The sequence below is a fragment of the Lagenorhynchus albirostris genome, chromosome 2 (genome assembly GCF_949774975.1).
Source record: "Lagenorhynchus albirostris chromosome 2, mLagAlb1.1, whole genome shotgun sequence".
Taxonomy (NCBI): Eukaryota; Metazoa; Chordata; class Mammalia; order Artiodactyla; family Delphinidae; genus Lagenorhynchus; species Lagenorhynchus albirostris.
Genome location: NC_083096.1, coordinates 111,968,729 through 111,983,617, shown reverse-complemented (window position 1 = coordinate 111,983,617; position 14,889 = coordinate 111,968,729). Strand labels below are relative to the sequence as shown.

At 43.3% G+C, this 14,889-nt stretch overlaps 1 protein-coding gene across 3 annotated transcripts in view; it reads right to left on the bottom strand.

Moving 5' to 3' along the window:
* The window catches only part of LPAR3 (lysophosphatidic acid receptor 3), a 72,865-nt gene extending 65,789 nt beyond the window's left edge, over positions 1–7,076 (bottom strand). Inside the window, exons 1-2 of one of the 3 annotated variants that reach the window (XM_060139643.1) lie at positions 6,277–7,076; positions 4,382–4,496 (exon numbers count right to left, since the gene is read on the bottom strand). In XM_060139643.1, coding sequence (XP_059995626.1) covers positions 4,382–4,396 — 15 coding nt within the window. In that variant the 5' untranslated portion in view covers positions 4,397–4,496; positions 6,277–7,076. Of the gene's footprint in view, positions 1–4,381 lie in introns of all 3 variants that reach the window. The other 2 variants (XM_060139642.1, XM_060139641.1) reach the window with 2 other exon arrangements.
* Between the last annotated feature and the right edge of the window lie 7,813 nt (positions 7,077–14,889).

Genomic DNA, 14,889 nt, shown 5'->3' with positions numbered 1-14,889 from the left:
TGGAAATTAACTGAGAAAGGCTAGTAATGACCTAGTAGCAATCCACGGAGACCTTTAAAAAGGTATATGCTGTTTCTATCTTTTCTTTCTTTCATTCCCATCTTCTTCTCTCTTCCTCTGCCTTCTCTTTTCTTCCCTCCCCAGAACTGAGGGGTCAGCATGTGGCTGAGAACGCAGTATGATGGAGAGAGTTTGGGGAGTTGCACAGAAGCATGGGCTGTGGCTGGGGAGCCACACAGAGTAGTGAGCTGGAGGGACTGGAGGCTGATAATAAAGTTGCATAGACACACGGGTTAGCAGGGCTGGCACCAAAGATGAGCAGCAGTGGGAAGAGAGACGGACAGAGAGGAGGCAGGATGGCCTTTGTGGCTGAGAGGCGGGCTACTCTGAGCAAATAAGTAAAAATATTGATGGTAATGAGAGTCAAGTTTCTAACTGCCAGAGAAGATATGTAAAAAGATATAAAGCGATAAGACTAGAAAGGTCCTTGGGTGTTGGACTGGAATTGGAGGTATTAGTATGAACTCATGATTTTACAATATATGGCCTAATGCAGAAAATATATAAATGTGTATGTGTAAATACATATATACATATATTTCCTAGCTCTGTCCTTTGAGAGATCTAAGACACCCCAGCAAAAATGGACACAATCAGCCTTCCGTATCTTGATTTCTAAATACCATTCTCTACCAAAAAGGATGACTAACCAGGAGAGGGAAAGTACAAGATAAACCTGGGATGCCTTGTGGTGACAGAAAAATTTTAAATGTTCAATGGATGATAAGGATGTCAAAAGGACAAAGGAGCCAGTTCAAAGGGACTCCCACTGGTCAAACTGAGAACAATTTGAGCATCAAAATAAGTAATTATAGCAAGAGATCTCAACATATTGTATACAAAAGGAATCCACGAATACTTCCTAATATAAATGAATAAATGCATGAAGGAGAAAGAAAGTTCTTCCTAATAGCAGAATGCCAACTAACAAATGTGGAAGGAGTGATGGAAATAAAGAATCACCATTTGGCAACCTTCAGAGAGGTGGCTGATTCAGGCAGAGGTCATCAGTGAATGATAAGGCTGTAGGTGGATGTTTAATGAGAGACAGGCTATTAGCATAACCTCAGAACACCTCCCCACAAATACCAATAAGTTTCAAAGGGAAAAATGGTGAATTTAAGGTGGGGAGATCTGGCAAACACCAACATAACCAGGTGAGTAAGGCCAATATTCCAGTGGTGGACAAGCTGACATCGTGTACCTTCTAATGCGATGTGCTGACAAGAGCAGAGTACCCTGCCAAGAACATATGACCTAAGTCTGGTTCTGAAGAAACACCTGCTAGACCCAGGTTGAGAGTTATCTACAAAATGTTAAGACCTGTACAACTGCAAGGACTTTAGGAACAGGGAAAGTCTGAGGAACTATTTTACAAAAGACTTGACAAATAAATTTAACATGGATCCTAGATCAGATAGGAAAAAGAGACACTTGGGGAAGTACTGATGATATATGGATGGGCTCTGTGGACGGTAGTGTTGTACCCGTGTCAACTTCCTCGTTTGGTGGTGGAAGAATTAATTTTATGGGCCAACTTGGCTGGGTTAAGGGATGCCCAGGTAGCTGGTAAATCATTATCTGGGTGTGTCCATGAGGGTATTTCCAGAAGAGATTAGCATTTGGATCTGTAGACTGAGTAAAGAAGATAAGCCTCACCGATGTGGCTGGGTATCATCCAATCCCCTGAGAGACGGAATAGAGCAAAAAGGCAGAAGAAGAGCAAATTTGCCTGGTTGCTTGAGCTGGGATGTACATCTCCTCCTGCCCTCAGACATCAGAGCTCCTGTTCCCAGGCCTTCAGACTCAGACTGGACTACACTACCAGCTTTCCTGGTTCTTTGGCTTGCAGATTGCAAGACCGCAGGACTTCCCAGCCTCCATGATTCCATGAGCCAATTCTTATAATAAACCTCCTCTTATAAACAGCTATATATGTCCTATTGGTTCCATCTCTTTGGAGAACGCTAATCCTAAGGCCATTTTTATAGAAAAAAATTATATGTATTTTCTCTTTGCCAGACCCATGTGACAGTTTAGTTCAGGGAAAGGGCTCCCATTTAAAGGACTGGCCTATTAAAAATCAACCAGGGGGGCTTCCCTGGTGGTGCAGTGGTTGAGAATCTGCCTGCCGGTGCAGGGGACACGGGTTCGAGCCCTGGTCTGGGAAGATCCCACATGCCGCGGAGCACCTGGGCCCGTGAGCCACAACTACTGAGCCTGCACATCTGGAGCTTGTGCTCCGCAATGAGAGGCCGCGACAGTGAGAGGCCCGCGCACCGCGATGAAAAGTGGCCCCCACTGGTCGCAACTGGAGAAAGCCCTCGCACAGAAACGAAGACCCAACACAGCCAAAAATAAATAATTTAAAAAAAAAAGAATTCTTCCTTTAAAAAAAAAAAATCAACCAGGGCAGGAAGCAAATGATTCAGTGATGTTCTATACCTGATGCTTTGCTTTGATCTTCAATAACTAGTTACTCTCAAGGGCTCTGAGCCTTAACGTTAAATTTCTAGCTCTCCTTGGGAAGTGAATGCCTCTGACTGACTCCACTGACCACCTCTGATTTACATGGTCTGAGTCCATCTGGAGACAGCTCAGAATTTCTGAAGAGGAGGGGTTTGGGGGCAGACTGACTGAAAGGGGGCTTGCCTTAAAGCTGCATTTGCAAAGCAAGCACACTGCTTTTATTTAGACTGCATGTTTGTTTGGAGAGCCTTTGGGCAAACTAGTGGCACTTATGGGGGAGGCTAAAGTGCCGTCCGACCCACCCCCGGCACCTGCCAAGCCACCCTTGATGATACCACTGAATCTGCACACGGCTGCGTCAAAACCAGGGCTAGGGCTTCCCTGGTGGCACAGTGGTTGAGAGTCTGCCTGCCGATGCAGGGGACGCGGGTTCGTGCCCCGGTCCGGGAAAATCCCACATGCCGCGGAGCGGCTGGGCCCGTGAGCCATGGCCGCTGAGCCTGCGCGTCCGGAGCCTGTGCTCCGCAACGGGAGAGGCCACAACAGTGAGAGGCCTGCGTAAAATACAAAACAAAACAAAACCAGGGCTAGTAGGTCCTGCAGCCTAATGTCCCAGGGAACAATAAAGACATAGGACTAGCTGATGAGTAATTACGGGGCTGACTAACATTGTTTGGAAGGGGTGAGGCAGGCTATACTGGGCAGGCTGTTTTCCAGAGCGACACCCAGTCTGGCCTGGACTAAAGTATATGAATGATTCACATCTGAGGAGGGGAAGCAAGGTCCATGGGAGCAGGGAGGGGCACAGGCAATGGAGTTCAAGGAAGTAGGCAGACAGGACCAGAGGCTAGGGGTCAGGGGCCGCAGAGGCCAGGTCAGGAGATGAAGAGGAATAAGGATGATTGACATCAGTCTGGGAAAGAGAGGGCGGGGACAATCCAGGAAGTCAGACCTTCCTCTCACTGGGCACTACTCTCCTGGCTCACGAGGCAGGTCAGGCAGAGAGCAAGACACACCTCTCAGATTGAATTAAATAATTAGCTTAATTGTTGTGTGGGGGGGTGGGGGGATGCCTTGAGTCAGTTTAGTGCTTTGCAGAGTGAACCTCAGAGACTTAAGTTAGCAAGAAGGCACAGGAGAGTGAGGACGGCACGGGGCACCCCAATTCAACGTCTGATGATCTCCAGTACCACTCTCCTCTGTCTCATTGGCTGATTAGTTAACCCTATGTTTCTGTCCACTAAGAACTGAGATGAGCAGACAGTACAGGTAATTCTAAGAGGGAATTAAAACTTCTTTGGACCTTTTGCCCTGTGCCTTCGATCACACAACGTTAGGTAATCTCAGCCCTGAAATTTCTCTTCCTTTCATATTTCCCACAGAGCAGTTTCTCAACCTTTGGCAGGATTTCCTCCTTAAAATCTCATTTGCCATCAGAAGGCAGGAAAGAGGGGTGTGGAGAGACGGCAGCAATGACCACTTAGCACGTCCAACACCCACATGGAGATCCTCCCACCCCCTACAGCCTGCCTGGGGTGTCCCACATCTGGAGGCCCTGTCTCTTTATCCAACATTTATGTGGCCCTCACCAGGTACAAAGCCCTTTCACATGCCTGACTTAATGGGACCCAACACAACCCATGCAGGTAGCTAGAAAAGGAATTATTGTCCCCATCGTGTGAATGAGAAAACTGATTCAGAGATGATAAGTGATTTATTCAAGGTCACAAGAGCTCACAGGAGGGGTGCTGGGATTAGAACCCAGACCCCTGTACTCCAAATTGCCTCTCTAACCCAGCACTGTGAAAGCACAAACTCTCAGGGCTTCTGCAGTCAGCTCTAAACCCCTCACCTCCATCTCTCCCATCCACGGTAGAACTAAGTTCCAGGGGTCTCCTCCACATAAACACAGAATCCAGGATGAGGGACAAAGGATCAGCAAGGCCAGACAGGAGGCAGCTCAGTACCTGCAGGAGAAATGATGGAGGGAAGAGCAAAAGGACCATGGCAAGGGAGGAGGAAAGCAAGTAAGGAAAGCGAGCAGAACATCTCTAAATCACCAAGGACTTGGGAATCTACCTTTGCACTCTCACCACTGCAATGTACATTTGCACCATGTTTATAGAAATGTCAATACTTTATCTAGGAGGAAAAGAGGGCAACCAACATATAAGGAATACTTCCTGTATATCAGAGACCCTGCTAAGTGCTTTCTCTTTTCATCTTGGGAGGTGGATATAATCTTCATTTTTACAGACAAGGAAATTAAGGCTTAGAGGTGAAGCAAAGTATACAAGGTTACGAAGCCTGGCCTGGAACAAAGCCTGGTCTCTCTGCAAAGCCCTGCTCTTCTCTTTACACCACATTAATAATACCTTAGGCCTGGGCTCTGCCATTTAGAACCTTGCAATCAGACTTAACCACTCTGCTGGTTATAATCACAGGCTACAGAGCATTTTGAACTAATGTACAGTCCAAGGAGAATGGTTAATGGGTAATTCGAGTTATAGTAATTCCCATTCAAGTTACAGTGATTCCCCCTGCCCACGGCCCAAAGAAATAAGACGCTGGGCTTAGGTTATGGTGGATTTCTGCTCCAAGATGAAAAACTTGGGGGAGAGGCAGCCAGCCTTGGGCATGTGTACACCACTTTGAGAATGTGTACCTTGACTGCTGCCTGGCTACAATGCTGTGTGTGCAGTGGTTCCTCTGTGCCTGTGTATTTTGGAAAAATGAGAGAGAATCAGCATGTAGATTTTCAAGTAGGCTCTGATGGACATACATGAAAATAATCCCATATTGGAATGTTTTCATTTCAGTCTTCATTCAGAGAAAACATATGCAGATCTGTTCTATAAAACATCTTGTAAAACAGCCAGATACCTAAAATAGATCTGATCTAACGATATAAAGAGGCTGGTAACTACTATTTATGCATTTGTCAGATTTAGAAAAGAAATGTGTTATTTCTCGTTTAATCGAAGCTACAAAGTTTTGAACTCTAAAGACAAAAGAAAACCTGAAAATGTGCCAAAATAATCGATTGTCCTAGTTACCTGGTAGTAACAATCAATATAAGTTACATCCAGATGATTGGATGTCCAGTCCCTACATGATACAGTCATACAGTCTCATGTCACAAGAAACAAGTCCAGAAGCTTATCTCAAGTACATAAACCCCACTGGTAGGGTTTGCTTGCTGGTCTTTTTAGAATGGCCCAGTTTGTGTAGACTAGCATGGTGTTAGTGGAGCCAAGGTTGTGTGTTTTTAACTGTATCACTTCTGTTCAAAAAAGAGGAAAACTCTATTCCCAGGACTCAGACCACACAAAGTTGGATGCAATTCCTCACTGTAAGCTGGGCTAGCAACCACTGATAGGTAGTTCACTGGAAAACCCAACAACTCTCCTTGGCAACACAAAAGTTCATGCATTAATGACATGCTGTGCAGTGCATGAAATAATAAGCGACTTGTAAAGAGATCACCTGTTTGGCATATACTTTATTCTCTGACTTACAAAAAGCAAGTAGGAACCTTGAGAAGCTAAGAGGCCCTTAACTTCTAAAGTAACGTTCCAAGGCCAGGTAATACTCAGGGCAGCAAAGAAGTGAGGAGGGAGAAGTGTACGACAATGACAGTAACGAAGCACCAGGAACACACTTCGTGGAAAATACTCAGTTTAAAAATGCTTTTGAGGGCAGTTTAAATGATGACCTTAATAAGACTAAATTGTTTCCAATACTCACAGTCACTCCTCAAAGTACTTGCTGGAGAAATTTCTAAGCCATTTTAGGTAGTCGCAACTTGTTGAAGGAAAGCAATAAAGTAACGCTGCTACAGAACAAAGCACTTTTGTCTGCCGGTAGTGAGAGGGGGACCGCGGGGACCGTCACTTACTCTCAAAGCACAACCCCCAACAGTGTCACTAGTTAATTCGTAATAACCATTTCCCGAATCTTTGGATGCCTTGCTTGGTTCGAGCTGTTCCCTAACACACCACAGGCTAGGGAGTAACTGAAGGCTGGAAAATGTTATATCCCTAGGCTCCACGAGAGAACCTCAGTTCACCATCGACGGCTGTAAAACCGAGTTTGGAAAAGAAGCACCTGTGCAAAAGCAGAGCGGAGCCTGCGCCCCGCTCTGCGCTCCTCTGCGCCCAGCCCACCAGCCCACAGCTGGGGCGGGCGCTACGCGGATTCTGCATCCCGACTGCTTCTCCCTCCTAAAATAAAAAAAAAAATTTAAAAGAAGGCGGAAAGGGCAAGATGCGCCACACACCGCCCAAAGAAGGCTGTCCCAGGTACTCGGAATGGGTCTGGGGCCTGGGCTGGACGCCAGGCAACCTCGAAAAGCCTCCCCATGCGCCCCGGCCGGCCGCCCCTCCGGGAACCCACTCACCGCTCACGCTCGCCCGCGCCGCGGAGCCCGGGAGCGTAGACCCCTGCTGCTGCCGCATGCCCTCGGGGCCGAGCGCGACAGGGAGACCGGGGGCCGGGCGCGAGCAGCCGAGGGCGACGCGGCAAGCGGGCAGGCGGCGGCGCGCCTCCTCTCCAGCGGACGCTGAGACCCGCCCAGAACCCGAGGAAAGTTTGGCAGAGCGAGGGGTGGCGCCAAGGGGGCGGAGGGGCCGAGTCCCGCCCTGCCCCTCCCCGCCCTGCCCGACCTTTCCCACGGGAGAGCGCCCCCCACTGGCGAGGCACGGATCGGCGCTCGGGGGCTCTTCTGCTGATGCCCTTCTGCCCGGGACTGGTCCCCAGGAGTGTGGCCGGCCTCCAGGGGGAGATGGCGCCCACTCAAGGACCGCTAGCACCCACAGTCCCTACAGGGCCGTACCTCGGAGCCCCGTATTAAATCACTGTCCTCCTGTCCCTCTCCTCACTCTCCTCACACTGCGGGGAGAGATTTGTTTGAAGTGGCTTCAGGGAAGTACAGCCCACGTGTGAGGCAAGCTCACCGCCAGGCTGACCGCTTGCTCTAAAACTCCAGCTCCAAAGCTATCTGAGGGAGCAGGCAGCCCCCAGAGGCCACAGGTGTTCACAGACATTTGGCTTGGGACCCTTCCTGGGCACCTTTTTATTGAAACAGGAAACAAAAGATATTTTAAGTTCTTGTAAGAGAAATCTGGGCCTCTTGGGGTCAATACTCTTGGATACTTTGTTTTTCAAAGCTGAAATATAAAGCCTCCACTGACCCGCATTTGGTAAAGAAGAAAGGCACAAAGTAAAACAATGTTTGTCGTGAACACTTTGTTCTCTCTGAGCTCTGCAAAGCAAAAAGAGGGCACAGGCGTGCAGAGAGTTGGGTTCTCCCGGTGACCTCAGGAGGGAAATATTGTGAGTCCTTCCTCCTCATTCTTTAAAACCTTGGGAAAAACTGAGAGCATATGCGGGAGATGTCTTCCTGTAGCCCTTTGCCATTCATTCGTTCGTTCATTCATCATTCAGTATTGATATTAGGTCTTTCTGTATGCCAACTAGGAACCATATCCCAGGAAACAATCTGGACCTGGCTTTTACCATCAAAGAAATTCCACTGTCTCTGAAAATAATGTTTTTATAATGCTTTATTCCTTGTGCAATGGATCTCATCCCATAGGCCATGACAGCATGGTGTGCCTCAAACCTTCACAGGGAGGCTATATTTTGATCAACATGTGCCCAAATTATTGTTGCTTCACCTGGGTGTGCAGAAAATGACTCTGTTGTCTTACAGATGAACTGCGTAGAGAGAGATACAACTTACAACATTAATGCTAAAGAACGATCATGTTCACCCGCACAAGCAAAATTCTTGCAGATGATATATATGAGAATGAGGCCAGGGGAGTGAACAGCTCAACTCAAATAGCACAGTGCTGAAGGGCAATGTAGTGAACACAAAAATTCTCAACCACCAGCACATAGCAAATGCTTGACTCAACAGATATGTAGTATATTGAGTGAGTAACTTGTTGTAGGCTGGACTGGGAACTGTAAGTACCACTTAGAGCCTACTTTTTGCTGGGAAATTTGTTCCAAGTTCCAAACAACTTATTAGCAAAGGCACTTTGGCAACACATTATGTTGTAACTTTAGAACTTCCTGAACTGGATTCTGTAGAGCCAGATGCGATTACCTTTAATGTATGAATCCTTAAAAAGGAAGAAAGGATAAGGAAACATGGTGAGCTGTGTTGCAAAAGGAAGAAGACATTCTAACTAGATGGTTTTCAACAAATGTGGCTCAGATCTTAGCAGAAGACAAGGAAGTGATGTAGGAAAGAGATACAGAGGGGAGGGGGCAGAGAGAACATCCAGTTTATTGACCTACAGGCAGGAACAGGAAAAAGAAGACAAGAGGCAAAGTAAAGAGAAAGATGTGGCCCCCAATTCTGGTTTTTAGGAAGAAACTCAGGGATTATCCACCAGAACTTTCTTTAAGTCCTCATAGGGTCTACAGTGTCTCACTTCTCTACCAAATATTTTTTTTTAAATCAGTAAAACCAAATTAAAATTAACATCAAAAAATGGTGAACACGAAGCCTGAGGGTATACTTTGCCTTAAAGAGCACTGGCTGGAAAATCATTCAAAACTTTTTCAACAAACATTTGCTGATCAGCTTTCTGTATACAAAGTGTTGTGTTTTGTGTTCCTGGAGATGTGAAGATTTATAACATTGTTTCTATAAGGGAAGGGGGGCTGGAATTCTACAGTGCTTGATAAAAAGAAATAGCGATGGCTGAAGGAACAATTATGGCCTTGGAGAACTTGTGTCAGCCAGCATTTCCTTGGCAGGGAATAAATGCTGCAAAATAAATAAATAAGCAAATAAAACTAAAAACAGGCCAGCCACCTGCCACAGTGAGAAGCAATGTGGGACAGAGGCACAACTTCTCCCTCTCAGGGTTTATGAAAAGAGATTCATGTTCTTCTGCCCCCAACTCAGCTGGGACCTCCAAGTGTAAGGGCAGGAGCTCACAGATTTGTTCTTCTTATCTTTGGGAAGTATATGAACTGAATCACTGTTCAGTTTTGCTCATCTGTACTAATTAGCAATGAGGATGCTTACAGCAGGTGAATGGTATGAGGAAGTGGAATGGCAGCTGTAAAGTGAGATGTGAGTGGTACTCGAAATGACAGTTAGCTAGAAGGTTCTGAGGAAAGCCTGAGCAAAAGGTTAACTCTAAAGAAACCAAAGGAAAAGAGAGATAGCACAAGCAAGGTGATGGCCATGTAGAGTATCTCTCAACTGCATGTAACTTCAAGTGGAAAGCCATATTGAAAATCCCAGTAATAGTCCCCAAATACCAAAATTCAACATCAACTTCGACTTCATTTAAATTGAGCAAACCATCTCATATGACATGTGTGAATCATTCAAAAATACTTCTCAAATATTCATCCCATCACTACTTAATTCTGCGTAGTTTTATGTTTGCAAAAAGAGTGACCAATTTTGAAAATAAAAGTCGTGATGGGGATATTGCTTTAGCAGATATGAAAATACATTATAAAACCATAACTAGGATGTCCCAGGACCCAGATTTGTGATTTGCAAAAGATGGCTGCTCTTGAGCTCCAAAGGGCTAAATGCTGAAAGAAGCTGAACATAAACTTTTTTTTCCCATAACCAATCAACTAAAAGAAAGCAGATGAAGAACCAGACCACCCTCCCTGGAGACTAGATAAAGTTCTCCCTTACTGGAGAGGAGAACTGAGCTGGAGAAGAAGCAACACTGATAGCCTTGAGTATGAAGTAGCTGACTCCTCACCATTCCTCAAGCTAAATTATCAGAGAAACGTAGATCCTTCCCTTAAGTTATGAACCCAGGAATAGTGTGGTAGAGTGTATTATTTAAAAACATAAGCTACCCCTCCCTGAGGAAGAATTATACTTCTCTGCTTATCCATTTGATTTCTTTGGTCAATAAAGTGTGAGCTGGACTACTAGCCAGAACAAAGTTCCTCCTTTTCTCTCTTCCTCTATGCTGATATCAGCAATGTCCCAGACAGAGACAGTTCCATCATCCAGTTACCGGATCCAGGAGTAAAGAGGGCATGGACCAGCAGTACCATGCCTGACCCAGGAATGACATACACTTGAGAAATAAACCTTTGTCCTTTTAAGCCACTGAGATTTGGGAAGCATTTGTCACCACATCATAATCTAGCTTATCCTCATTAATACAAGTAGAGATATACTGTGCCCTGCTGTCCATCTGAGACTTGGGTAGGAAACTTTCTTGTGTGTGTGCTCCATGCTATGGTGATAAGGGAACAGCAATATTGAAGTGGTGACACGGCATAGTTAGACGTAGGAGGAACTGAAACCACTGTCTAAGTTTTCTGTGGGCCCCAGACTGAGGCAGAAAAACACTGAAGTCAGTTCTGTATGGAAAAGTACCTAAAGGGACATATACTGGCAGTGGGTGCACCAGGGATAGAGGCAGAATGCAAAGACTCACCTCTTAAAAGAATGTATATATGTGTTCATTACCCACCCATTCAACCCCAACACCTGAATACTAATAAGTCCGTTCAGGTCTCAGATGTCACAACAGGGAGAAAATGCGAGGAGCAGAAACCTAAGTATAAACTTCAAATGACCAAGACTGCTGAATTTGCCTGTCAGTGATAGAAATAGGAGGTTCAAGATAGAATTTAAATCCACTTTTAGAAAAATAGTTATATGTTTGCCTGCCTCAGTTTGCAGCCTGAGAAATGTATACATACTACACCAAGAGACTTTAAGAACACATCATGGGGCTTCCCTGGTGGCGCAGTGGTTGAGAGTCCGCCTGCCGATGCAGGGGACGCGGGTTCGTGCCCCGGTCCGGGAAGATCCCACATGCCACGGAGCGGCTAGGCCCGTGAGCCATGGGAGAGCCCACAACAGTGAGAGGCCCGCGTACCGCAAAAAAAAAAAAAAAAAAAAAGAACACATCATGGAGGTTGCATATATTCAACCACTGTGGGGTGCTGAGAGTCTAGGCCGGCAAAGCTAAAGCCATGCATAGACAATGAGAACACTTTATATAATAGGCCAGTTTTTGCTCCCAAACCTGACACTCAAGCTATGACTAGATATTTGCCCTGTCCGAGAAGCCATCAAGAACCTGCTACTAGCAACACTTTCAGCTGCACAAATATTTATTCTGGTAACCTGAAAAAGAAAAAGCAAATAGTTGTAAATAAATCTTGTCAGGATTTTCTGCATTCCATGCACTAAACTTTTTTTCCTTGTTTTGCAAAGGAAAGCAGTAATATGACCCTAACGTTCTCATCTCAGGGATTGATAGTTTCAATTGGATTTTGGGTTAATATTTAATGTTTTTTGTATAATTTGAATAATAATACAGAAGACTGAGACATGAGTAGACTATAAAAACAATCTGAGCTATTAACCTTTACTCAATTTAAAACAGAGGATTGATTCATTCAAAATAGAAGATCAAGAGAAGTTTTCATTCTTTTTTTTTTAATGTAGTAAACTTTGAAACCAAAAAATATAAAATAAAATCGGGTTCTGTGATTTTATGAAAGAAGCACATTGTAATAACTACATCACATAATTTTATACTTGGCTTTACAATCATTAATGAATATTTCTTTCTTACAAACAAGAAAATACGTCATGATACATTATTTTGCTATAATTGAAGATTTTTTTAGAAGGCTCAATTCTCAGCTCCTTTTAATTTCTGGGTCATTGCTTACTTTGATTATGTTGTGTTATGGTGGGAATGAACATAGTGGAGCAAAGAACAATGAGAGAAGCATGAATATTAGTAAGAAGAATACTGACTCGTGTGTAGGAATAAATATTAAATAAATAAATATTGTGAAAACCAAAAAATTTTTAAAAGACATGTTATAGGACTTTATCATAGAAGATTGTTTGAATTAAAGTACCTATAACTTCTGAGACTTGCTGTCAAGTTCAAAAACTTTAGTATACTCTACCATATTCACTAGTTATACAAACTTGGCCAGTTGCACTCAGTCTTTAAAACTATAAATGTAATAATGTACCTACCTCAAACTGTAGTGAAAATTAACAAGAAATATTATACTATAGTAATTTTTTTAAAGATGAGATTATTACTAGAAAAATAAAACAGGGTTATTTCATGATGTTAAAAGGGTCAATTTATCAAATAACAGACCTTCAAAATGTATGAAATAAAAATTAACAGAACTAAAAGGAGAAATAGACAAATCCATACCATAGTTGGAGATTTCTTTTTTTTTTTTTTAAGAGTTAGGTGGTGACTTTTATTCCAACCTCCCACCCAGGACAGAAATTCTTCCTGAAGGATGATTCTAGGCCTCAAGTATCCAGTTGAAGGTGACCAGAACTTGGAAAGTTCCTCACATGATAAGTCAGGACATCCAATTTAAGAACAGATGTAATGTTAGAAAAGTTTTCTTGATGTAGGGCCAGATCTGTCTCCATATGTAACTTCCAGCAATTTGATCCTGTTTCAGGTCTTGGGAGCTGTTATTTTTTCTTTTTGAATTTTAGAATTTTATTTATTTTTTTATACAGCAGGTTCTTATTAGTTATCCATTTTATACATATTAGTGCATACATGACAATCCCAATCTCCCAATTCATCACACCACCACCACTTCCCCAGCCACTTTCCCCCCCTTGGTGTCCATACGTTTGTTCTCTACATCTGCGTCTCAATTTCTGCCCTGCAAACTGATTCATCTGTACCATTTTTCTAGGTTCCACATATATGCATTAATATATGATATTTGTTTTTCTCTTTCTGACTCACTTCACCCTGTATGACAGTCTCTAGATCCATCCATGTCTCTACAAATGACCCAATTTCGTTCCTTTTTATGGCTGAGTAATATTCCATTGTATACATGTACCACATCTTCTTTATTCATTCATCTGTCAATGGGCATTTAGGTTGCTTCCATGTCCTGGCTATAGTAAATAGTGCTGCAATGAACACTGGGGTGCATGTGTCGTTTTGAATTATGGTTTTCTCTGGGTATATGCCCAGTAGTGAGATTGCTGGGTCATATGGTAATTCTGTTTTTAGTTTTTTAAGGAACCTCCATACTGTTCTCCATAGTGGCAGTATCAATTTACATTCCCACCAACAGTGTAAGAGGGTTCCCTTTTCTCCACACCCTCTCCAGCATTTATTGTTTGTAGATTTTCTGAGGATGCCCATTCTAACTGGTGTGAGGTGATACCTCACTGTAGTTTTGATTTGCACTTCTCAAATGATTAGTAATGTGGAGCAGCTTTTCATGTGCTTCTTGGCCATCTGTATTATGTCTTCTTTGGAGGAATGTCTATTTAGGTCTTCTGCCCATTTTTGGATTGGGTTGTTTGTTTTTTTAATATTGCACTGCATGAGCTGTTTATATATTTTGGAGACTAATCCTTTGTCCATTTGCAAATATTTTCTCCCATTCTAACGGTTGTCTTTTCATCTTGTTTGTAGTTTTCTTTGCAAAGGCTTTTAAGTTTCATTAGGTCCCATTTATTTATTTTTGTTTTTATTTCCATTACTCTAAGAGGTGGATCAAAAAAGATCTTTCTGTGATTTATATCAAAGAGTGTTCTTCCTATGTTTTCCTCTAAGAGGTTTACAGTGTCCGGTCTTACATTTAGGTCTCTAATCCATTTTGAGTTTATTTTTGTGTATGGTGTTAGGGAGTGTTCTAATTGCATTCTTTTACATGTAGTTGTCCAGTTTTCCCAGCACCACTTATTGAAGACACTGTCTTTTCTCCACTTTATATCCTTGCCTCCTTTGTCATACATTAGTTGACCATAGGTGCATGGGTTTATCTCTGGGCTTTCTATCCTGTTCCACTGATCTACATTCCTGTTTTAGTGCCAGTACCATATTGTCTTCATTACTGTAGCTTGGTAGTATAGTCTGAAGTAAGGGAGCCTGATTCCTCCAGCTCTGTTTTTTTCCCTCAAGACTGCTTTGGCTATCCGGGGTCTTTTGTGTCTCCATACAAATTCTAAGATTTTTTTGTTCTAGTCCTGTAAAAAATGCCAGTGGTAGTTTGATAGAGATTGCACTGAATCTGTAGATTGCTTTGGGTAGTATAGTCATTTTCACAATATTGATTCTTCCAATCCAGGAACACGGTAAATCTCTCCATCTGTTTGTATCATCTTTAATTTCTTTCCTCAGTGTCTTATAGTTTTCTGCATACAGGTCCTTTGTCTCCCTAAGTAGGTTTATTCCTAGGTATTTTATTCTTTTTGTTGCAATGGTAAATGGGAGTGTTTCCTTAATTTCTCTTTCAGATTTTTCATCATTAGTGTATAGGAATGCAAGAGATTCCTGTGCGTTAATTTTGTATCCTGCAACTTTATCAGATTCATTGATT